This window comes from Carcharodon carcharias, chromosome 8 (genome assembly GCF_017639515.1).
Source record: "Carcharodon carcharias isolate sCarCar2 chromosome 8, sCarCar2.pri, whole genome shotgun sequence".
NCBI classification, from domain to species: Eukaryota; Metazoa; Chordata; class Chondrichthyes; order Lamniformes; family Lamnidae; genus Carcharodon; species Carcharodon carcharias.
This window is the reverse complement of record NC_054474.1, coordinates 157,745,948-157,769,006: the sequence shown is the minus strand read 5'-3', so window position 1 is coordinate 157,769,006 and position 23,059 is coordinate 157,745,948. Positions and strand designations below refer to the sequence as shown.

Sequence of the window (23,059 nt, the reverse complement as noted above, 5' to 3'; positions counted from 1 at the left end):
CACAGGAGTGTTATCAAACACAATGATACTGAGCCACATAAGGAGATAAAGGTGACCAAAAGCTTGGTCAAATAGGTATGCTAAGGAACATCTTTAAGGAGGAAACAGGTGCAGAAACAGAGGTTTAGGGAAGAATTTGATAGTGTGAGGGATAACTGGCACTACTGGTCTCCTCCCACTCCACAGCAGGAGTATTACTGTTCCAGGGCTTTGTGCCACAATCACCATGGTAATGTTTAATCTGCACTACTTGCATACCTGATGACCAGGGGCCTGCCCTTGCTGTGTGGCCTGTCCATAGTACGCTGCTTGCTGTCGGTAATACTCTGCCCAGGCTGCACTGTAATCTGGTTGTGAGCTCTGCTGTGGAGTTCCTGGGGCAGTTCCTGTGGCCTGAGCTGATAAAGGGGGAGAAGTAAAGACAACAGGATTATAAGTTATCTCACAAGGCACCGAAATTGCAAAATTAAGCATATGTTGCAATAAGCCAGGGCAATGATTCAGAAAAATTAATCAATTTCTCATGGAACAGAAAATTGGGGCTCGGGGGAAAGAAAGATAAAGGAGGAAAGAGGGCTTAGGTGCTGTGAGAAATAACCCAATGAAGCTGGACAGAAAAGTAAGCATGAGTTAGTATACAGACAGGACTAGGCCATGTGTCCCATTGAGCCTTGCCATTTGTTTTAGCCACAGCAGGTCTCTCTCTCTCGCTCACGCTCTCAACTTCTTGCCCTTTTCCATCCACAATGTAGATCTGCCTTCCAAACATGACAATTGATGACAACGCCACAAGCAATGCTACGCAGTAACTCAGCATTCAAGACTACCTCAAGAACCGTGATTTCCCCAGATTCTCTCAATCCTCCTTGCAGGAAGTGAAATTTGGATAACCACGTTGAATCTCCAATCCTGGCCATGTCACAATGACGGAGAATGATTAGCATTACTGGTGCCCCACTACTCCACAAGAATCAATGGATTCTCAGCCCCAGCTCAATTTAAACTGACTTAAGTTTTATTCAAATCTTATGGATATTTGTAATATAGTGAAGAAATCAGAAAACAAAAGCTGAGAAAGACTTGCATTTATATAGCACCTTTAATGATCTCAAAACATCCCAAACATTGTAAAGCAATTAACTGTTTTTGAAATAGTTACCTACACCACTGCGAGGTAAGGAACACAGCAGCCAATTTGCTCACAGCAAGCTCCCAGAAACAGCATTGTGATAATGACCAGATAATGTTTCTGTAATTTTAAATTGAGGGATACACATTGGCCAAGAACCAAGGAGGACTCCCCTAACACTCCTTCCGAACAGTAGCATGGGGTCTTTTATGTCTAGCTGAGACAGCAGGCAGTGCAGCACTCCCCTCAATACTGCACTATCAACCTCAGTTTTGTGCTCAAGGGGAACCTGCAATGCTTAAGACTCAGACAAGAGAGCTCCTGCTGAGACATGGTTGAAACCAGTGGATCTAGTTTAAAATTTTTCCTTGGGTCAGATTCCTATATTTGAGGAATTATAATGTGGAATGAAAATTTGACGCCGAAATTTTGTACTGCAGTGATACATGGAATGCCAATTTTAAAAGAAAGTTAAAAACCACAAGTATGGTTTGTGATCAATGGAAGCAAAAAAGACAAAATTCAACCTGGCCCTGGACATGCAATGAGCATTTACTGCAGCCACATTGCTGTGTATTTTGGGGAAAGGCGAGGGCATGGGAGGAGAAACAGCCACCAGCCCTTTATTGGTTTAAATTATCAGAGCAGAACATAAATACCAAAGTTCCTATGATCTCGATACACTACACATACCCTTGCGGTGACTTGTGGGAGTTTAGAGTAATCAACTGGAGTGGTTTTTCTGATGTCATTGGCATAAACCAGTTCTATTTTCAGTTGCTATATAAAACAGTGGTGATGCTGAAATCAAAGGCAGAGGAAGGCTACCATCACAGCAGCTCTTTCCACTCATTTCCTTGGAAAACCAGTGAAACTGTTTTGCCACCAATAACCTGCACAGACCTTAACCAGCAACTGAGGTCATTGTTGGAGCCAGAAACAGAAGATGAAATGTGAATGCTTTTGAAAAAAGACTTTAAAAAACGATTTGTCTCGCTCCAACCTCCCCAGTCACCAACCGACTTTCATCTGGATGATAAAATTGTTTGGGAGAATGCCGGTTAGTCAGGCTGCATCTATCTTTTCAGTTGTTCTTTCACCTTCCTACCACCTGCTTATGGTCCAATTAGTGGTTAACGTATCAAAATACAGAAACAGTATGAATCAGTTCTACCATATAGAGGTCCTGTTCACTTTGGGGGAAGTTTTGACAAGTACAAGGACCACTAATACCTTGCAGGCACAAAGGATATTTTGGGTATATGGCAGGGTGAAAAACCGAAGACCCTATTCCCTCCAACTAATCTATTAGTCAGCATTTTATTCCAATCTTTTTGTTCCACACTCACTAATAGTTATCCAATCAATTTCATTCCATTTATGTCTTTCCCGCTTCCCCTTCCCCCACAGATGTCGTGCATAGGTGGATATCAAATTACATCCTTGGATTGACAGCAATTTTGATATTTAAGTATTTCCTACAAGTACTGCAGTCTCTTTCTTCAAAATCAAAGCAGAATACCAATCAAGTGGAAGTGCAGACAATGACCTGTCAACTATCTGCTGGTGTCTGAATTGAGCCTGGTTTACACAGACTGGACCATTTTGATTCAGTTGCCCAAGAAGAGTACATGCAAATTAATCTAAGCTGACTCCCAGCAGTGAGACCCCTGTCAAAATCTTTTCATGCCACTCCTGAAACACCCCATTTCCCTGTTACTTATTTTGATAAGTCCATTATACTCATACGAGTACAATACATATACCAAGTATGCTATATAGTTATAGATTTTAAATCTGACACATCAGAACAAATTAATTAAAATGCGATACTCAAGCCTCATGGCCCAGAAATTGAACAATTTCCTCAATTCCTAGCATAGACTTTGAGGAGAAGCTCTTAGCATTTTATAATAGCTTGCAAGGCTCTGTGGAAAGAGAAGTGGAGCTTTATCTCTTTCAAAGAACCTACTGTTGCAGCCACAATGGGCTGTAGGATTCTGTGATAGCATGGCTTTAATGCAGAGATCATCAAGCGGGATCCAGAGGCGTCATTAGTCAAATATGGCCGTCAAGCCGAAGGAGAATATATAAAAGCAGTGATCAAATGCTTGGTTAAAGAGGTGAGTTTCAAGGATGGTCTCAAGGAAGAGAGGAGCTGGAGATGCAGATGGGTTTAGGGGAAAGAAATCTGTAATATTGGGTTTAGACAGCTGAAGGATCAGCCACCAATGATAGGGTGGAGGGGTGGGAGAAGAGTACAAGAGGCCGGAGTTGGAGGAAAGGAGAATTCATGAGTGTTTGAAGGCTAGGTGGAGATTAACAGAGCTGGAACGGACAATATCACGAAGGGGCTTAAACATGAGGAAAAGGATTTTACATTGGAGTTGGGGGGAGAGGTGGCCAATGTATTTTTAAAAATTTATTCTTTCATGGGATGTGGGCACCGCTTGCTGGTTCAGCATTTATTGCTCATCCCTAATAGCACCTTAAGATGATGGTGGTGAGCTGCCTTCCTGAACTGTTGCAACCCATGTGGTTCAGGTACACCCAGTGTTATTAGGGAGTTCCAGGATTTTAACCCAGTGACAGTGAAGGAACAGTGATAAAGTTCCAAGTCAGGATGGCATGTGGCTCGGAGGGGAACTTGTAGGTGGTGGTGTTTCCATGTGTCTGCTGCCCTTGTCCTTCTAGATGGTAGTGGTCATGGGTTTGGAATTTGCTGCCTAAGAAGCCTTGGTGAGTTGCTGCAGGGCATCTTGTAGATGGTACACACTGCTGCTACTGGGCGTTGGTGGTGGTGGGACTGAGTGTTTAAGGTGGTGGATGGGGTACAAATCACGCAGGCTATGTCTTGGATGGCATTGAACTTTGAGTTTCGTTGGAGCTGTGCTCATCCAGGCAAGTGGAGAAGATTCATTACACTCCTGACTTGTGCCTTGTAGATGGTAGACAGGCTTTGGGGAGTCAGGTAGTGAGTTACTCACTGCAGGATTCCTAGCCTCTGACTTGCTTTTGTAGCCACAGTATTTACATGGCTGGTGCAGTTCAGTTTCTGGTCAATGGTAATCCCCAGGATGTTGATAGTGGGGGATTTGGCGATGGTAATACCATTGAATGTCAAGGGGAGATGGTTGGTCACTGCCTAGCACTTATGTGCCACAAATGAAACTTGCCACTTATTAGCCTAAGCCTGAATGCTGTACAGGTGTTTCTGCATATGGAGAAGGTCTGCTTCAGTGTCTGAGGGGTTGTGAATGGTGAACATTGTGCAACCATCAGCAAAAATCCCCGCTTCTGACCTTATGATGGAAGGAAGGTTATTGATGAAGCAGCTGAAGATTGTTGGGCCGAGGGCACTACCCTGAGGAACTCCTGCAGTGATGCCCTGGGACTGAGATGACTGACCAACAACAACAACCATCCTCCTTTGTGTGCGGTGCAACTCCAACCAGCAGAAAGATTTCCCCCCAACTCCTATTGGGTTTGCTAGGGCTCCTTGATGCCACACTCGGTCAAATGCTACCTTGATGTCAACGGGAGTCACTGTCCCATTCCCTCAAGTTCTGCTCTTTTCTGCCTGTTTGGACCAAGGCTGTGATGAAGTCAGCAGCTGAGTGGCCTTGGCAGAATTCAAATGGAACAACAGTGAGCAAGTTATTGCTGAGTAAATGCTGCTTGATAGCACTGTTGAAGATCCCTTCCACCACTTGGCTGATGAATGATGGGATGGTAATTGGCCAGGTTGGATTTGTCCTGCTTTTTGTGAACAAGGACACATGTGGGCAATTTTACACCTTGTCAGGTAGATGCCAGTGGAGCAGCTGTACTGGAACAGCTTGGTTAAGGGCACAGCTAGTTCTAGAGCACAAGTCTTCAGTACTATTGCTGGAATTCTGTCAGGGCCAGTAGTCTTTGCAGTATCCCGTGCCTTCAGCCGTTTCTTGATATCACATGGTGTGTAGCGAATTGGCATTCTGGGATGCTCGGGACCTCAGAAGGAGGCCACGGTAGCTCATCCACTCGGTACTTCTGGTTGATGATGATTGCAAATGCTTCAGCCTCGCATTTTGCATTGATATGCTGGGCTCCCCCATCATTGGGGATGGGGATATCTGTGGAGCCTCCTCCTACAGTTAGTCAATTAATTATCCACCATCATTCACGACTGGATGTGGCAGGACTGTAGAATTTAGATCTGATCTGTGGGATCACTTCACTATCACTTGCTGCTTATGATGTTTGGCACGCAAGTAGTCCTGAGTTGCAGCTTCACCAGGTTGACACCTCATTTTTTTAGGTATGTCTGGTGCTGCTCCTGGTATGCCCTCTTGCAATCTTCACTGAACCAGGGTTGAGCCCCTGGTTTGATGGTTATGGTAGAGTGGGGGATATGCCAGGCCATGAGATTTGATTGTGGTCGAATACAATTTTGCTGATGTCCCACATCACCTCAGGTTGTCCAGTTTTGAGTTGCTGGATCTGTTCGAAATTTATCCCATTTGGCACAATGGTAGTGGCACACAAAACTATGGAGGGTACCCTCAATATGAAAATGGGACTTCATCCCCACAAGTGCTGTGCAGCGGTCACTCCTACAGATACTGTCGTGGACAGGTACATCTGCGACAGGTAAATTGATGAGGACAAGGTCAAATAAGTATTGCCCTCTTGTTGGTTCTCTTGCCACCTGCCACAGATCCTGTCTAGCAGCCATGTCCTTTAAGACTTGGCCAGCTCAATCAGTAGTGGTGCTACCGAGTCACGCTTGATGGACGTTGAGGTCACCCACCCAGAGTACATTATGTGTCCTTGCCATCCTTAGTGCTTCTTCCAATTCTTCCACATGGAAGAGTTTCCACATAGAGTAGCACTGATTCATCAGCTGATTGGGGTGGGAGCGGGATGGGGGTTGCTGGTGGTAATCAGCAGAAGGTTTCCATACCCATCTTTGAATTAATGCCATGAGACTTCATGGGGCACAGAGCCAATGTTGTCCCAGGACAACTCCCTCCTGACTGTATACCACTGTGCTGCCACCTCTGGCGGATACATCAGCTTGTACAGGAGCTCTAGGTGAAGGTAGCATACAGGCAGTAAAGTTTAGAGGAGTTTACAAAGCATGGGGGATGGTCAGCCAGACAGGAGATCACTGAAAGGCCAAGCCTGGTGGTACTTAAGAGTTTCAGATGATGGGTTGAGGCAGAAGCAGGCAATGCTATAAATATGGGGTGGGTGATCTTTGCAATGGAGAGGATATGAACTCAGAAGCTTCCCTCAAGGTTGGATGGGACATTTGGGTTGCAAAATCAGGTTTAACCTGAGGGGAGTGATTGGTATTAGTGCCAAGTTTGTGACAGGAACCGAAGATGGGAAAATTGTTATGGGCTTTCAATTTATGGAATGCCATCTCATTTAAGTAGCTAATGTCATGTTGTGTAGGCGATGAACTATCGAATTCCAAAAAAAGTGCAACCAGATCACTATAAATAATGATCTTCGTAAATGTCTATCCAGGGATTTCACAAGGAGCTACAGTGATTCCAATTTCATCACTTCCAAATATTTGGTGGTAAAATTGTGAAAAATAATGCATTTTTTTAATGTTAGCATCAGCAGACTGGTTATAACAGCCCAGCCTGCTCCCTTAAACATAATTGGTGGTCAAGGCACTGAAGATCAAGAAAATAAAATGGATAGGAGATATAAAAAAAAACAGTGCAGGTGCTGAGACCAGGTCAATAACTGAGTATGATGAGTCAAATCTCAGGCTATAATTCTGTCATGGCACGCTTTAGGGCAAAAAAAAAAGATTAATTATGTTAACAATGTCAAATGGAAATCACAAAGATTGCAAACAAGCTTTGAAGGGCTATTGCTGCTGATATTTTTGTTGGTGCTCCACTGGCAGGCACCAGGGCTAAATTCCTCTGGAGGGTTGCTAACTCAGAAAGATGGGGTCGTCAGAGATGCTTGTGTTTGTTGGTAAGGATGAACAAGTTAGTGGCCCATTCTCCTTGGGGTAGGAAAAGAGAAGGGATGTAGGTTGAAATCACATTCAGCAGTTTTACTCGTGTTCCAGGCAGACTCCAATTTAAGGAAGGAAGGAATAGAGCAGGGGAACAAGGAGGATTTGGAACTGCACATGTACCACATGCATTCTGCTTGAAGCTGCGGGTTTTCCATCCTTCCTGTTGTTTAAGGGGTGTATCATTTCCAACATGGACTTGAAGCAGATATCTGGGGGTGCATTAATCCTATGGATCCATAAACAACGCTCATTAATATGAATTATACTACCCTAAACTAGCACCATGAATGGTAAAAATCAGGTTATAAAACTCCACCAGGGTGTTCGGTAACAGATCTTGTGGCTGGGATTTCGCAAGTCAAGTGCTTTCTGTTTGCAGTACTCAGAAGGCTGAGATATTCAAACTGATTAGCTGCGAACAGGAGCAGAATGCAAAAATTCTAACTGGATCAAAATTAGTATACCAAAAGCATTCAAACACATTGTCAACCCACCCTCAAACACCACTGGCATTTGCTCACCCTCATATGCATCAGAAATAGTGTCCTTATTGCTCAAAGATTATAGAATTGGAGGGTGAAAAAAAACAAAGAACCAGATCGAAAATCACTACATCTGTTTCAAAAGTATAGCCTCAGTTATGATGTTGCTTGACCTCCATTACACTTATTGAATTCCTTGGATTGGCAATCACCGCTGCTCTGCATTGAGACAAACAATTAGCAGAGAGGGGTGAAAAAATTTCACTTCAGGAACACAAAATTCCACTTATACAGTGCCTTATACCTTCAATGTCCCAAAGCCCTTCACAGTCTGAAATACAGTTACTGCCAAGTTGACAATATCCCACAAACAGCAAGTAAAGATGAATGACCAGTTAATTTGGGCTTTCTTCAGGTGGTATAGCTTGAAGGAGGAACGTTGGGCAGGAAATCAGGAGGACTCTCTATTGTTCTTCCAATACCGTTTTCGACAGTCACCTCAACAAGGTCTTGGTTTCAATGCCTCATCCAGAAGACAGCATTCTAACAATGTGGCAGCAGAAATTATGCCTCAAAAACACTGAGGCTCAAAGGGAGTGTGTTCAAAATTGAGTCAAGCTGATGGCTGTCTCAGTTGAAACTATTCTTGCCTTTGATACTTCAAGAAAGTCAGTTTCCACTTGTCACCATCAGCAGTTCAACTGTTCCACAATACCCTTCATTGGCTCAGTTATAGAACATAGCATCTCTGCTCAACAGGATACAAAGAAAAGCCATCATTGCTCAACTAAACACAAGCAAGGTGATACAAGGATGATTTACCTCACAGCAGGGTCTCCCCATTAAAGTGATGTGACTGGGCAGTTCATCCTCTAAGGTTATGAGTGTGAGCACAGCAGGTGCTGAAGTGAGTCCTCCTTAACTACTGCTATACCATAACCTCCTGCATCAATTCAAAAAGTCTACAATCAGCTGCAGAGCTCCATCCACGGTTTCGGCAGGTGGAACACACTTCCAGACATCATTATTGCCTGCAATACTATTTCCCCTTTATTCAGAAACTTCAATGCAAAGTTAACTATCATTTGCTGAACCAGTGTTAGTGATAAATATTAGTCTACACAGCTATTCAAAATGCTACTAACCATTCCAAATTAAAAAAAACTTGCCATATACACACACACACATATATATAATATATATATATATATATAAAATCTATTAAAACTGATATGCACCGACAGAGATAAAGTATAAGGTCAACCCCTCACAGGTTGTATATGAAATGGTTCCAAAGACATAGATCAATAGAATGTACCTAGCAGTTATTTCACTGAGTTCATTTTCACAAATTAAAATCCTCTGACAGTCTTCATCTAGTTACTTCCTGCTTTTTGAACTCCCATTCCTGCTGTTTTTTCTTCATATGATACTTGTTGCTAATTTAGATGTTACAGTTGCTCGAGTTTTGTACTCAGTTTATTCTTTACAGCTTATGCCTGTTGTCTTCTGATCATTCGTTTCACCCATTGCTCTTCAGACCTTCCTGCACTGATCTTTTACCAGTGACTCATCTTAGTTTCTGTAAATCTACAACTGATAAATTTATTTATTATGGATTTGGATATTCCATCCAGTTTTGGCCCTATATTCTATGCTTGCATGGTTGACAATCAATCAGCAGTACAGACTCATTCCTTACTCTTCGTAAAATGCCGTATACAAGTCATTTAAAAGCTTACCCTGGGTCAAATCTGACAAAATCCTGTTTATCCAAATAAACAGATTGCTCATCAGCAGCATGATTGCATATGTAAAGCCTAACTATTGACTTCATATACCTGCCACTGAATTACAAGATGTTAATAGTAAACCACACAAAATACTAGATATTTTAAAAAATGAAACAATCAATCAGTGGCATACCTATTTGGTGCACATCTGAGCTCCTTGGTAGAGATGGGTAAGTAACAAGCCTTTCAGGATAATAAAACACGGAGATAATTTTATACCAGATGTTTCCATTCAGCAATCTGACAGTGTTACAACAGATGAAGCACTCTGCTGGTAATGAGGTCACAACCCACCGATGGTTCATGGGGATTACATTTATGAAGTGCATAATAGCCAACTGCCTGTGCTAACAGCCACAATTCAACAATGGTCCTATTGTAAATGAACATACTATCCTTAAACAGTAATTCGAAATGGGGGGTACAGCAGCAATTAAATACAATGCCATTTGCCCTGGTTTCACCATTCACTAAACAATCCCTTTCACATAGGTGAGTTTTTAACCTGCGCATCACACAGCAGTGGCTTCTTAACTCCAAGTGGAATAACCTGCACTTATCACAAGTCTTCCTATACTGTGAATAGATGAGATGGCAGATCTATGACATTTTTAAGATAAACTACCCAGAGTATCTCAAAAGTTTCACAAAATGTTGGGTAGATTGGTGTTCTCAATCGGCTGGAGCAATGTTTGATGAGACACTTGGATATGTTTTGTCACTAGTTCCAGGGAACCCTGATTCAGCATATGTTGAGCCCATAATTATAACATGTAAGGTGACAAGTAACCAGTTCATCCTATTCCAGACAGCAACCTTCACAGAGTGTGTGCGTGCATGTGTGCGTGTTATTTTGAGGCCATGTCAAACAACTAGTTGTTCCTGACCAGCCCATGCAGAGCTTCAAACTTGCAAAGAGGCTGTAGAAAATGACTGGAGCAGAGACCCACAAACTATCCTCTACAGGTCTTTAAAACTAGGCCATGAAACAGTTTCAAAATGCAGTACAGAACGGCAGATTTGAGGGGGAGAAATGCCTGTGGATTACACTTAGTGCAGAGTAAGTGACTAACAGGGGTTGTGAATACACAATTAATCACAAAATAAAGGCAGTTAACAGATTAGCACTTAAAAATGAGCTACTGCACAAGTATGAGGGACAAAACTATACAAAGATAAAGCTAGGCAGAACAAATTTCTGTGCACAAGAGAAAATGAATCAGAATTAGATGTTGCATGGTAGCTTTTTAAAAAAAAAAACAAACTAAAGAAATGTCAGTAGGGGTATACAACAATTAATTCAGTAAAATGAAACTAATCCCATGGATACTATTATTAACGGCTCAGGATTATAGCAACACTATTGTTCCAAACCTCTCATTTAAACTGCCTAGGGCAGTTTCCTGTGCAATAGATTTCAGTGTTTGCTTATGCCAGGGACGAACAAGATTTTAAATTTCACATTTAAAAAGCTCTGGAACATTTTGGAATTTGAAAACAGTTCCCGTAAACCAACTAGGGCTATAATGACCAAGTTCATTAATAAATTAAAAATTTGGCATCATTGCAAGAACCTTCTTGATCTAGGATCTAGTAAGCAGGCGTTTTGCTGACACAATTCCATCCCTTCACTCCTGAAGGTATTACTTCAGGCTGAGGCACAATTCCATAGCATTGCAGTACTGAAAGTGATCATTCTTCATCCAAGCAGAAAGGCTATTCTACAGACAGCACAGCTAAGTTCAACTCTGGCTTTTACAAGAGGGGTATAGGATAACAATCAGGAACAGGAACCCTAGATCCTTCGCTGGCTTGATTCACATTGGGGGAGTGGGGGATGGATGGAAGAAGGAAGAGGATAGAGGAGAGATAGAGACACAGCGAAACATCAACTGTAGCATCCCAACAGCTATCCAGGCTAACAACACAAATTGACATGGGACTGTCAGACTTTCATTGATTCGTTCCTCATCAGGCAGTGTAGGAGACAGAAAACTGGCTGGGATTTGTGAATGGGATGAGAAGAGACAAATCCAGTGGAATGCTATGTGCACATAACCCAACAACAACTCATTTCCCCAAAATAGTTCAATTCCTGCACATTGGGGTGAAGATCATGAATTAGAGGAGCAAGGGATTGATGCTGCATTTTTCTACATTGGTGCTACAACCTACACCAGCGTGGATATTTGAAGAGTGCCTTTTATGAGCCTTTAATTAAAGCTTCAGAGGAAAATAATCATGCAGCAACTGAGAAACACTGCCAGTTTGGAGGAAAGCTTGGGGCTCCAAAGAACTTCTAATACAAAAGACATGCCAGTTGCATTTCATGACTCCCTAACACAGTGAAATCAGGACCTTTCAATAAAAATGAGAGAAGAACGGGTGGCAGTGCTTAAACAGCTCTCCCCAGAACATTCTGCAGCAGTCAGGAGATAGAATTCACACAATCTAAAAAGTGCACCTTAAAGAGACAATGTTTAAAAATTTTGATTGCAAAGAAAAACAATTTGTTGAAATTGCACAGATTGGGTTATATTAACAGTAGTAGGATGACTGATTTGCAGGATTAAAGGGAAAAGGCTGAGGTCTATATAGGATAACCGGCAGGGGGAGAGGGGGAATAGCTCTTTTAAACAGCTACCACAGGCACAACAGCTATCCAGTTAGTTCAAATACTAACCCTTTCATGCAAGAATTTGAAATACACTGCAGATTGTTTGTTTATTAAAATATGTAATCGAGTTTTATGTAAGGTTCTACATCGCAATCTGCTGTCCATTTGAACGATCCACTTTCGTTTCTTGCTTTGCTAAATGATTTATTTTGTACATATTAAATAAAGGAGCTCTACATTGGCATTTTTGAAATTTAAATCTCACTTACTAAATAATTTAAGTTGTAAAAGAAAAGCTGTTGCTTTTTAAAGTTTTTTAAAAAGTGAAAAAACAACTGGACTTCCTCTCCACCAGTGACTGCTGAGATATTGGGCTGTATCGATTTGGGGGAGGGGGAGCGGGGGGGTAGAAGTCCTTGGTTTGATCCTTGGGTAACAGGGCCAATGGCCTCCTTCTGCACTGTTACATTCTAACGATAGGGACAGACCTCAGATTTTGTTCCTTTGCCCTCTCCTTAACTTGCGTTGCAGATCAATTTCAAAAAGTTGCATCTACCATGTCACTGCCCAAACAGTGAGCATCGATGGCTAAGTTGATCTTGGGATCTGTCTCAATCAAATCCAATCATATTCTTAACCTACTTCCTCACACGTTTTAACAATTTTTGTGTGGCATGTGGGCAGTTAGGGGGATGTGAAAAGATGCTCAGGAGCAAAAAATTTGGCCAATTTTTTCCCTTTCGTAACTGGGAAAGAGTCAAATTATTGCAACTCTAATGTTACTCAAGGGTTCAAACAAAGAGGACATACCTCATTTGGTGCAGCCCAGTGTCACAGCAGTCACTGGTGGGAAGCTCAGTTGTTCTGTTTAAAAAAATAGCTTTTCTTTTACAACACAAATTGTTTCATAATTAATTGAGATTTAAGTTTCAAAAATTCAATTACGAGCTCCTCAAATGCGTACAAGATAAATCATTTAACAAAGCTAGAAATGAATGTGGGTCATTTCAAATGGACAGCAGATTGCTGTGTAGAATCTTACATAAAGGTAGATTATATATTCTTAAAAACAATACAGTCTGCAGCATATTTCAAATTGTTGAGTGAAAAGGTTAGTTTTTAGTCTAACCAGATAGGTACCTTATATGTCTACATACTCACACCACACATGTACACATTAAAAACATAGGAACCCCACAGGTCAAGAAAATTAGGTGGTCACATTGGTGCAAACTTATTGGGTCCACTGCTCATCTGTGAAGATCCTCATGCCACACAAAAATTGTTAAAACATGTAATGGAAGACTGTTGAGCTCTTGATGTAGAAGTTAATTTGAAATGACTCCAATTCCAGCTTTTAGTCTTCAAGTTCCTTTTATCCTGCGCATGTTCACAACAGGGCTCTTCAGGAAAGTGGCTAGCATTTGGCCTCAGGGCACTGCAAGGCCATCTTAAATCAGCAACAGACAATATCAGCAGCCAGGAGATGGCACAAGTCACCAGCAGGCGTGGACCCCAGCAGCAACCACAAAAAAACCCTCTACATCAATAGCTCAGGAATCCCTTTCCCTGCCTTTTAAAGAGCTTGCAGTGCTGCTTTGACCCTGAAGGGCTTCTGTCCTTCACACAGGTTACAAATGGCATTAAAGAGGCGGGGGAAGGGAGCATTTAAACATAAAAGGCTGCAGAAGGACAAGGAAAAAAATCTGAGAGAGACTTGGCCGCAGTCATAGGACAAGACCCTTTCAAAGGAAGGTCAGGACCAACTACAGGTTCCACCTGCTATAGGCGACAAAAGATCCTTCATGCTTTTTCATTTCAAAACAGAACTCTAATATTCAACAAGTTATTGATTTGGAATGAACGAAGCATTGAGTACTATGGGTGTAACCATGTTTACAGTACAGAGAATGGGGTCTCTTAAAACAGGTCTTTGCTTGCCTTTAGAAAATTAGATTCGTAAGTCAGGATCACTCCAAGATATTCCTAATAGTTCAAAAATACAATTACCACTGCCTCCTAAATAAAGCAAGCACAGCAGTCAGGCACGGATGAGATTTGCAAGACATGTCAACATAGAAGTCGACATATACTTTGTGCTCAACAAAATTAATTTATAATTAATGGGGCTACTTTAAGAGAGTTATGAAATTTTCCAAAGAATGACACGTTACACTTAAATATATGCACCTCAATATTGAAAGGCTACTTAGAAGTCATTTCAAGTCTGTCTGATCGTAATTGCTTACTGCTTGATTAGCTGGTCACTGAGCGAAATGTCTAGAACCAACAACACTAGGGATTTCTATATTATACCCACTGAACCTAGTTACGCAGGTCTGATTTGAACAGCCACACAAAGCAAGACTGCTAAAACATAAACCTCCAACCACCAAAATTATTAGTGAAAAGTGACTAATGCGCATCCCTGCAACAAAGCAGTCTTTCAACTGCTGCAACGAATTGGAACTCTTTCACTAGAACAGAAAGGTTAAGAGTTCTCATGGGGCAAAGTTAAGAAGAGTTTTGACAAGATAAATCTGGAAAAAAATTTCCACTAGTTTGGAAGTAGGTAAGTAAAGGGCATAAATTTAAGATCACCAGCAAAAACCTAAAGGAAGAGATAAGGAGAATTAATTTGCTTTTTATATAAAGTTTTAGGAACTGAATGCTCCAAAAGAAATAGGTTGAAACAAAATTCAAAACTTTTGAAAAGGAAAAAAAAATAAAGGGTATGGGGAAAACGGCTGGAAAATTAGACCAAATCTCTAGGTTTTTTGCAGGGCTGGCACAGGCTTTATGGACTCTCCCTGTGACGCAAGGTTCAATGACGCTTTCAATAAGCTGGATTTTAACACAAATAAAAATCACATCTAACAACATCTGATCTTCCCTATTATACAGTGAGCTATAGTAAGCAACTTAGGAAACAAACTGCACAGTGGTCACAAAATCCTCCACCAATCCCCTGCCCTTGCTGTATTTGGACTTTTGCCTCCACCCCTTCTAATGTTGCAAAATTGTTATCCTTACCCTATCGACTGCTCCAGAAATCACATACACATACTGTTCAAGCAGTCAAAAGGTGCATAGTATCTGAAGGCTTTATTATTTTTAATTTCAACTTCTTCCTGCTCGCCAGATGATTTAGCCAAAACTGATTGTAGGGCATTAGCTTCAAAGTGCTGCAGCAAACGCTACTTTGGTGGTAGAACAAAGTAAGAGAACTACCGCAATCCTTGGAGACATCAAATCCCATCCCAAAAAATTTTCCATCTGCCAGTTGTTGCAATGGAACATGCTACCACTGCCTTCTTTTGGACACAGGACAGGCAAGCAATGTAGTGCTCTGCTTGCTGGCCCATACAGATCTTTTCTGAGAGGCCTGTTGCTGCAGGAGTGCTGTTAATCAGCTGTGCAACGTAAGTAAGGCAGATCCCACAGCACTGAGAGTCCTTCTCCCCATCATCTTATCAGAGCTGCTTTCCGTCGCAGTTCTGTAACAGGGACACACTATGGAGCAAGCATGATTGGGCTCGGCTCTGTAATTTCCTGCATTGCATGTTCCTATTTTAGTTGCTTTGACTGAGATACTGGCCATAGGTCATCCCCGATACAGTGTTCCTCCATACCCAAGAAAAAGTTAAAGTTCAGTGAGCAAGTTACCCGAAAGTCTCGTGTTCTAAATCACTGCATATAAAAGCAGGGCTGGTAGTTTCCTGTGTAGATTGTTGCTCTATTACCCAGAGAACTGTGAAAGCTGAAGACTATTAGTACAGTTATGGGGAAGCTTGATCAATGCAAGTTTTCAAGGGTTTAACTTACAGAAAAGAGGGAAACAGAGGCACAGAATGGAGGAGGGAGAAGAGAGGAAGATGGGTGAGGGAAAGACAAAGAAACAGAAAAGGATGGAATAAAATACTTCCCTATTCCACAAAACCTACTTTCTGCAAATACCCTGTGAGAAGGCAACTCAAACGCCACTTACAAAATATCAGTCCAAGAAAAGTGCATACCAAGTATTTTGTAGTAATCCTCCCAGGCTTTGGAATAATCCATCTGACCAGTTTGGCCACCATTCTGATCTGTGGGCAGGTTTAAAAAAATTACATTTCACAAACTGATATAAAATACATCATATTTTAAAAAAGGTCAGAGATCTTTTGCAAAACAAAAGAAGCCCCAGCACTTGGAACAGCTTCAGACCAGACTGATCTGATGCAGAGTAGTAATGTGTAGTTAGCAAATGTTACACACTAATGGTTGGAATTATGAATCTTGACCAAACAAGTTTTGCTGGAGGACAACTCAGACTGCACACCTCCCATACAAATTAGGTTAGATTCTTATTTCATTTTACAGCCTTCTGGTTGCAGAGGGCTACTCCTCTCAATGAAATATTAATTTCTTCTGCTATTCATAACCAGATCACACGATTAACATGCTGTATCACAGAATGACAGGTACAGTCCCACATTCTACGATTTCCACACACAGCAAGTTCCTAATTTAAAGCTTGACATCATAAATTGCTCCTGAGCGTTCCCAACCTCAGCCCAGTTTACACAGAGGGAGTGGGCAAGACCAGGTAGACCCTAACAGGCAAAAGTTAATTCCAACAGCAGCACTAGCAAAAACCTGCACTCTAGAAGGTAAGACTCTTCTCCGTCCCAGACTGTATTATTTTCCAATTATTTTTCAAGAGTGGAGGGTGGGGTTAGGAGAGAGAAAGTAACTGTTTCCTCTTTCCCATCAACAAAATATTTCTTTGCTGTCCCTGATCACGTTACAAGGCGGTGCGACGTCTGAGCAGATCCCAATTGATACATTTGGAGGTTTTACCTTAACCAGCCCAGACACATACACATGACCTGCTTGGACACTGCCTATAAAACTTTACATTAAGATTAAGCAATCCAACCAATGAGCCATTATTGTGTGAGAAACAGAAAAAAAAAACGCAGACATAACTATAAAACTGCGATTGAACGTTGTAGGTGGGACAATGGAAAGAGGGTCTGAATTTTGAGGAGGGGGTGAAGGCAGACGGGAGGGTAGAAACTCACTGCAATCTGTAGGGCCACATATAAAATTGTTCATATCCATCAACAGAAATACCATTTTGAATTCTGCCATTAAATATCTTTGGAAGTGCATGGCACTGAAAACATTTTGCCTTCAGTAGAAAAAAGCTCTTCAAGACGATCCACATAATGGATCAGGGCAATGGTGAAGCATAGCAGGCTTTGGACACAACTTAACTAACCAACCAAACAAAGGTAGAAAACAAGCAACCGAGGAATTCCCAACATCTTTGGAGAAGTTGGGAGTTTTTGTTTTGGGGAGGTTGGGGGTGGGATGTGGATTGAGGTTCAACTGACATTAATTTGGGAACTCTCTTTAGGAGAAATGCAGCTACAAACTCATTTTCAGTTACCCTATGAAACTTCATACTTCACATGAATTAGCAAGTATCACCAATCAGCAGTGAATCACTCATGCCTATACCAAAGTTTAGTCACAAACACCTTCTGCACTCAAGATAATCCCTCTACACTTCAGAAATTATTAATTGGTTGTAATGTGCTTTAAGTTCTAAGGTACTATATAAATGCAAGTCTTTCTTTTCCTCCATCTCAACATCACAGTCTGTTAACATCAATATATTCATTGGATAAGTGAGCTTTTGAACGACTTCTGAAATGTAAGCACACACATTTGATAGAAAATATCAAGTGTGGAAACTGGTTAAGAAGTCAGTAGTTATGAGAGTCTGAGTGAATAATATATTTTAATTAAAAGTTAGGAAAACCCTGAGATAGGCACCACAAGGGACAATTCTTGTAAGAATAAAGCTACATTTAATGCAAGGTTTCATGTGAAGTTTGAAAAAAATTTCATGGTCATTTTGAAAGTACACACATTAGCAAACTGGTGCTCGTAAGTTATGTCACTGAACACTGAATGATCTTTGCATAAAATGGTTTACTTGGGTCAGGATTTATGGAGAAAGCAAGGATTAAAAAAATTCATTTCAACCTCTGCAGCACAACTCAGTTAATACCAGTTTGCAACTGAACCCCACATAGTTAACATTGCACTTGGATCTTGCTGAAGTCCCAGTCTGTACTCTTCTGCAGTTCTATGTGGTGACAGCTGATTTGTTCACACGTGCTAAAACTCAGTTGTGTAGTTCAGAGGCCATGTCACCTGTCAGTCCAGAATCACAAGATCTGATTGGATAAAGCGTAGTTGATGCACCATTGTCAACCCATCGAATTAAGTTTGTTTTCAACAGGTTACCAATTAGAACTAGGATAAACCACTTTGGCTACAAAGTGAATTTTGAACTTTGAAATAGAAGAGAGGGACATAAAGGGATTGTGATTTAATTAGAAGCAAATAAACAATGCATTAGACTTGAGATTTCTTTCAAATGAAGGATAGTTTCATTGATGGTCTATCCTATCAGGTTAATGAGCAACTATCATTGATCACTAGCTATAAGCAAATCATCACAAAAAGCATATTGTACATAAGTTGAGGGAAAAGATTGATAGAATACATCACTGATACACTGACACACAACTGTGATAGTTCCAAAAGTCTTACCTCACAATTCAAAAACAAATTTGCCAATAGCTTCTTCACACAATACCCTAAAATAGCCATCCTACAACACAACAGCCAAGAGATGGGTTGTATGATATTTTTCAAATTCTTGTATTTAACTACACAATAACATAGCAACATAGTACAGCACTACCGCAATTTAGGAGTTCAAATGTTGCAGTAAGGGATATTTGATGATTGGTCATTTTTAGTGTCTCGAGCCAGTATTATGCAGTCCTGGGCCAGGAACAGCACAGAAATTCCCTCTACACTACCCAACAATCTGCTTCAACTCCCAGTCTCAGAAAACCATCTCCTTTACAGTAATGCTGAAATTCCAATTCCCAACCCCAAGGATTCTTGGCCATTGCCAACTTAGTGAGCAGTTTTGTGCTGTGGAGTTGCACACTAAAATAAATGTAAAAATAGCAGACACCGGAAATTTACAACATACGGCTGAGTAAAATCATGGCAATGGGAAGGGTAGAGAGAGCAGGAGTGTGTGCAAGCGAGCAAGAGAGAGAGCGCAATAGATCCCAGGAGAAATTTTGTTGAGGCTACCCCAAACTCACAGCACCTTTGGCAGATAGATAAATAGAAGACTTTTAATTGAAATGCTTGATTAGGATGAAGTCTCAAATGGGCAGACAGCTTTAGAACACATAGGCTAAGCCCCCTAATTATTAGGGGTAAAGTTAAATTTAATAGAAGTGATGTTGATTCCGGAACTGCACAGGTAAAAATTGAAAATTGCTAGGCGCAGAAAGTGGAAGGCGTTTGCCCGTATTGTTGAAAAATTTCTCTTTACAAATACACACCTGAATTTTGTTGCGAGTTCTGCCCCATTGTTGCTTGCTGTTGCTGGCTAGGCTGCTGGTAAAACTGGGAGATGTAGGCTGACCAGGCTGCTGTACCCAAATGCTGTGCAGCTTTACCTAGACACACACACAGTGTCACAGTAACTATCACTGACTAATTTTGGTAGCTTTTACTTGTGTGGTAGGAATAGTTCATTATGCAGTGACATTACTGCTTGTGATCAGGTTTTAATTTTTTTAAAGTCTAATTTTGAATCACGTGAATGTAACTCCATGCCCCTCACCAAAAAAAGAGTGTATCCAAAGAAATGGGAATCCGAGTACGTCCCCTATTAATGCCTTCTTGGTTATTACCAACGATTTTGGATTTGATCCTCTTCTGACTGAATTTCCCTTCGAAGGAAAGATCACCAGCAAGGCCAGTATTAACTCAATTATTACCTCAATACATTCACCTAGTCACAAGGTGCTTTAGTAAAAGCATAAAAGTGATAAAAATAGGATGAAATGTTTCGTGAACCAAGTGACTGGGCTTTCAAATAGCTTTGTTCAAATATACGCAGAGCTTTTAAAAGGGGGTTGACAGAGAGAAGAGTTAATGCCCTATTCAAGGGTACCCACATCTTCCATGGTACACAAAAAATGGCTGAGCAGCAAGAGAACTGCACCTGAAGCTTTGTGTAACACAACCTCCACTTAAAAAGCACCCTCAACAAGGTGGTTGAGAGTGGCCAGGAGTTGCTCTTTGCTTCTGCAATGGATTTAACTGGAAGTTGGTAGGAGACTTCAAGTCAAGCACATAAGCTGAGAACAGAGTTAACAAGCTGGGGTTGCCCAGTCTGCAACAGTTCCACAATAATTTGTTTTTGGAGGGAAAAAACAAAGCCAGTCTATTCAGAATAGATGCCATTACATTCCTTTGTCCAGGAATCTATACCAAAACAAATTATTCTTGTGCAACAGTTGATTTGACATGTACAATGTTCATCCACAGAATTTTGTTAAAACCATTTTGTCCCAGGCGTTTCATCACCCTTTATTCATCAACCTTAGTATGGGATTCATTGCACTACTTGCATGCTCACATATAGCAGTGTTTTAGAGAGATAAACACCACAATTCAGGACTAACCATATAACAGGGATAAAATCAAAATTAGAAATCAAATAAAAATAGGAGAAATTGAAGAACAAACGACAGACCTAGGAACATTTGAAAATAAAAGACAGGTTAACACTTTGAGTGCAGATCTTCTGACAGAACTATTTCAAGGATTATTTGCCCAAAGTGTTGACTTAACTTCCCTTCTTCTGTTCTGTTGAAGAGTCACACGGACTCAAAACGTTAACTGTATTCCTCTCCGCAGATGCTGTCAGACCTGCTGAGTTTTTCCAGGTATTTTTGTTTTTGTTTTGGATTTCCAGCATCTGCAGTTTTTTGCTTTTATTTTCCCTTATTTATTAATGGATCGCCTATGCTCATGGGAAGTTGGAGAATATGCTGATTATTGAGGGAGACGCATTATTTTATGGGCTGGAGAACACACTGTTTTGCTGACATATTTTAACTGTTACTGGAAATCATTGCAACATTGGTTTCAAAGCAAATTAGGGTAACAGTGGAGAAATTAGATACACACTGCAATGAAATGAGATGAGATGATATTTCAAATAACTGCACAGGCTCAAAAATGGAATGAGGGTTAAAATAAATTGGACATAAAATTGTATTAAGCCACTTAATTTGTGCATGGTATACATTTTTATATATGCATATACAGAATATTTAATATAATTTGTATGGAACAAAGAGAATTTTTATACAAATGGGGTGAAGGAAGAGGGAGGAAAATGTCTCCAGCTGGGAAGTTGGGGCAATAGCATTTATGTGGGCAAAAAAAGCTTTCAAATGGGGATGGGCTACATTGGGATCTATTTTGTTCGACTCAGAAGGTAAAAAGGTGAGGCTCAATGGTGGCGTGGGAGGAGGGAAGTGCTCGGCCCCAGAAATTGGTGATCGTAACTGGGCAGAAAAACAGGAGCTTGTGTTGAGTGTCATGGAGCTGTTAATAAGTTAGGAAAGATAAGGGCACAAAACTTAAGGGCAGTGATATGTTTGGCAGCAGTGAACATGAGTTGTAAGCAAGAAAAAAAAAGTGATTTTGGCAGCTATGAAACAGAGAAGGATGAAGGAAAGCAACAGTGAGAAACTGGAAGCCTATTCAAACTACAGCAGAATCTTATGGGTAGGTGGCATAGCCTTTGGTGGTGACGGAGGAAAGTAAGAAAGAGAAGCGTATGGGCAAGCATAATTGTGCTACTGTGAAATATAATGTGTGAACTTTTATGTTTAAGACTTCCTTTTGGGAAGTTACTGAGAAAGATCAATGATTAAGAGGGTTGAAATTTTTTGATCAATTTGTCTGGATCATTTGGCTACCTTCCTCGTTTCTATTTATTTCACAGAGGTAATATGTAAATTTGACTGAAGATTATGCTCAAATTGGATGATTAGCATTATATAGGAAGTGTCAAAAATGTATGCTATCTATATAATATATATTTTATTATTAACAGATCTCCCATGGCAATCAGTGGACATGCTGTTCACTGAATTATAATGTAATGGCTAATAATGCACAAATGTTATACCACGGAATGAATAACGTATTAGCAAATCATTGCAGCACTGTGTTGATTTAAGCCCCCATTTTTAATTTAAGAAAATGCTTCAGGTACTCAATTCTTCGTATGAATGCTTGGCCAGTTACAGGTTAAGTAAATAAAATATAATGAGCATGGAGCCCTAAATTTGTGACAGGACAGGTGATAGGAGGCAAGTTAATTAGTTGTGATTGCAATGGACAACTCATTATTCCAGAATTTAGGAAATGGGGTGGGGGAAAGAGAAATTCCCCCAGAATTTTCCTGAATTGCTGAAGATAGTGTCGCTACATTGGCGAATGGTATGGGAGGTTGCATGGCTGACTGAATGGAGTAGGCTGATGGTCTTTCCCTGCCCCCCTCATATGCAGAGTGCTTGGTTTGTTTATCTGACGTCAAATTATAATCATGGACAGTGTGGAACTGGCCTGTTCTTGGATAGAGAAGCCAAAACTCTATCCCTCATTGATGAAAACAACGCAAAAAGAGAACTGGGTGGAGAAATGCAAATCACTGATTTTTTTTATTATTCTTCATTCATGGGGTGTGGGCTTCACTGGCTGGGCCAGCATTTATTGCCCATCCCTAGTTGCTCTTGAGAAGGTGGCGGTGAGCTGTCTTCTCGAATCACTGCAGCCCATGTGGTATGGGTACACCCACTGTACAACAATGTGTAAAAAGTTTAAACTCTCCTACAGCTTGCAGCTGTTCAATTGTTCAGTTTGTTTCAACTAATCTGTGGCCTACTATAACTGGGACTGATGTTGAAACCAGCCAGTTAGAAGTAAAATAAATTAGTGAATTAGAATAAATCAGGAAATAATTGGAACCAATCTGACTATTGTTAAGACTAGCTGAAATGGATGACAGATGGACGACAGAAGCAAGTTTTGCACTTACAGGAATTGTATGCA

General features: G+C 40.8%; 1 protein-coding gene across 5 annotated transcripts in view; it reads right to left on the bottom strand.

Annotated features, from left to right (window-relative positions):
* fubp3 (far upstream element (FUSE) binding protein 3) overlaps positions 1–23,059 on the bottom strand; it is a 92,525-nt gene that overhangs the window by 2,654 nt on the left and 66,812 nt on the right. The window contains exons 16-18 of one of the 5 annotated variants that reach the window (XM_041194492.1): positions 19,483–19,599; positions 16,069–16,137; positions 259–398 (exon numbers count right to left, since the gene is read on the bottom strand). The exons of 1 other annotated variant lie outside the window; for it this stretch is intronic. In XM_041194492.1, the coding sequence (XP_041050426.1) occupies positions 259–398; positions 16,069–16,137; positions 19,483–19,599 (326 nt within the window). The remainder of the gene's footprint in view (positions 1–258; positions 399–16,068; positions 16,138–19,482; positions 19,600–23,059) is intronic. 3 more of the 5 variants (XM_041194493.1, XM_041194494.1, XM_041194495.1) reach the window with 3 other exon arrangements.